The sequence below is a fragment of the Octopus bimaculoides genome, chromosome 24 (genome assembly GCF_001194135.2).
Source record: "Octopus bimaculoides isolate UCB-OBI-ISO-001 chromosome 24, ASM119413v2, whole genome shotgun sequence".
NCBI classification, from domain to species: Eukaryota; Metazoa; Mollusca; class Cephalopoda; order Octopoda; family Octopodidae; genus Octopus; species Octopus bimaculoides.
In genome coordinates this window covers 25,332,721-25,335,753 of record NC_069004.1, presented here as the reverse complement: position 1 = coordinate 25,335,753, position 3,033 = coordinate 25,332,721, and the positions used below count along the sequence as shown (strand labels likewise).

At 39.5% G+C, this 3,033-nt stretch overlaps 1 protein-coding gene across 1 annotated transcript in view; it reads right to left on the bottom strand.

Annotated features, from left to right (window-relative positions):
• Window positions 1-1,505: 1,505 nt before the first annotated feature.
• Window positions 1,506-3,033, bottom strand: part of LOC106871505 (isovaleryl-CoA dehydrogenase, mitochondrial) — a 28,056-nt gene continuing 26,528 nt past the window's right edge. The window contains exon 12 of the mRNA XM_014917994.2: window positions 1,506-2,037. Within this exon, the coding sequence (XP_014773480.1) occupies window positions 1,904-2,037 (134 nt within the window). The 3' untranslated portion in view covers window positions 1,506-1,903. The remainder of the gene's footprint in view (window positions 2,038-3,033) is intronic.

Here is a 3,033-nt window from a genome sequence, read left to right as displayed (position 1 = left end):
AAATTGTAAATATGGAGGTTTGTGTGTGTGTGTGTGTGTGAAAGAATAAGAATGAAGTCTAGTTTGATCCCTGAATCATTTGTAAATAATTCATACAATAAAAACAATAAATATTTCATATTTTGTTTTGCCGTTTTTGTTTCAATTTTTTGGTTTGTTTGTTTGTTACATACTTTTTCATTCATGTATAAATATGAAAGTCTCATATCAGTTAAATAGTTGAGGCGTTTGCTTCTCAACCAGGTGGTCTACAATGGGATCTCACTGCACAGCATTTTGTAAGAGTGCTTTTCTTCTACCAGACATTTGTAGTTGAAGAATACCTTGTGAAATTTGATAGAAGCAAACTGTGCGAAGATCCATCATGTGCACACACACCACCACCACCGCCATTATTTAACATTCCTTTTTCCATGCTGGCAAGGGTTGGGGTTTGACGAGAGCAGACGAGCCAGAGGGCTCTACAAGTTTCTATGTCTGCTTTGGCATGGTTTCAACAACTGGTGGCCCTTCCTAAGGCCAAGCATTTAACAGAGTGTATTGGGTACTTTTCATGTGACATCAGCACCAGTGAGGTCACCAAGTACCTGCAGGATAAGCGGGGTACATCTAAAAATACATATATGAGTGACAGTGGAACATTGTCAGTTTGCTATTTGTGAAACGGAAAAAATATTTAACTAATGGTATCATCATCATCATCATCATTGTTTAACGTCTGCTTTCCATGCTAGCATGGGTTGGACGATTTGACTGAGGACTGGTGAAACCAAATGGCTACACCAGGCTCCAATCTGATTTGGCAGAGTTTCTACAGCTGGATGCCCTTCCTAACGCCAACCACTCAGAGAGTATAGTGGGTGCTTTTACGTGTCACCCGCATGAAGGCCAGTCAGGAGATACTGGCAATGGCCACACTCAAAATGGTGTATTTTATGTGCCATCATCAACATCTAATGTCCACTTTTCCAATGCTAACATGGATCAAATGGAATTTGTTGAGGCAGATCTGTCATGGCCGGATGCCTTTCCTGTCATTAACCCTTAGTCGCGACTGTTTCCAAGCAAAGTAATACTTCCCAACAACCAAGGCATGTTTTCCATGGAAGTTGGGAACTGAACAAACCCGCTTGTATGATGATGCTCATTCATGATCATCATAAGATATCTAGACAAAGGTACATGCAAACACACACAACACATACACACACTCACATGCATGCACACATATGCATGTGCGCACACACATACACAGAAGCATACACATATATGTAATTAGTGGGTTTCTTTCAGCTTCCTTCTGTCAAATCCACTCACTAGGCTTTGGTTGGCTCAAGGTTATAGTAGAAGATTCTTACACAGGATGCTGTACAGTGGAAGTGAACCCAAGACCACATGGTTGGGAAGTATGCTTCTTAACCTCACAGCCATGCCTGCACTTTGCCAAAAAAAAAAACACACCAAAAGATAAAAACAAAAAAGGAAAAAAAAACTAAATAGCTCCATTATATTACTAAAAACGATACTTTAATCAATTTTCCATAATTCATCATTTTGTTTTCTTGTAAGTATTCTTTTTCAGTTGTACCAGGGTGTGATTGTCTTTTCGTATTTCATTTCAGTTTTCATATATCCAGCAAATAATATATCTAAAAATTCTTTAAACTTTCACTCCCAAGTCACCTTCATGCCAAATCTGTCCCCCAAAATACAAACAAGGCTTTTCCTCCAACAAATCCAAATATAAATACAGTTGGCTTATTACGTTATTCTGTGCAACTACAGTCTTATCTTTAATATATCGATGTTCACAGGTGAGTTGACTAGCCTTGATGACTGACATAGAGAAGAAGAAAAATAAAAAGCCAAAAGGAAGAACTAAAATAAAAGAAAATTCTGTTGGTTATCGATAGAAAGCATTGATGGCACGAGCAATGATAAGGCGTCGGACTTCACTGGTGCCAGCACCGATTTCATAGAGTTTTGCATCACGAGTAATTCTTCCAACAGGGTAATCATTTATGTAACCATTTCCACCTGGAATTGAGAATAGCAAGAATGGTAAGAGAAGGCAAATATTGGTTTCAAGTTTTAGCACAGGACCAGCAAGTTAGGGGGTGGGGGGCTAAGTCGATTACAAGTGACCCCAATACTTATTTTATCAATCCCAAAAGGATGAAAAGCAAAACTGAATCCGGTGGAATTTGAACTCAGAATGTAAAGACAGACGAAATATCACTAAGCATTTTGCCTGGCGTGCTAACGATTCTGCCAGTGTGCTAAAAACTCTGCTGGGTCCTTCCTTAATAATAATAATAATAATAATAATAATAATAATAATAATCCTTTCTACTATAGGCATGAGGCTTGAAATTTGGTGGGAGGGATAAGTTGATTACATCCACCCCATTGTGTAACTGGAATTTACTTAATTGACACCGAAAGGATGAAAAGCAAAGTCAACCTTGGTGAAATTTGAACTCAGAACGTAGCAGCAGACAAAATACTGCAAAGCATTTAACCTGACGTGCTAACGATTCTCCCAATTCACCTCCTTTGATGGTTTCAAGTTTTGTCACAAGTGCAGCAATTTTAGGGTAGGGGATGAGTCAGTTACGTCAGCCCCCAATGTTCAACTGCTACTTAATTTATTGACCCCGAAAGGATAAAAGGCAAAGTCGACCTCATCAGAATTTGAACTTAGAACATAGTGATAGACGAAATGCCACAAAGAATTTAGTCCAGCGCGCTAATGTTTCTTATTTATTTACTGCCCACAAGGGGCTACACACAGAGGGGACAAACAAAGACAGACAAAGGGATTAAGTCGAATATATCGACCCCAGTGCGTAACTGGTACTTATTTAATTGACCCCGAAAGGATAAAAGGCAAAGTCGACCTCAGCAGAATTTGAACTCAGAACATAGCAGCAGACGAAATACCGCTAAGCATTTCGCCCGGTGTGCTAACGATTCTGCCAGCTCACCACCAGCTGATTCTGCCAGCTTGCTGCTCATTGCCAGTGTGCTAAC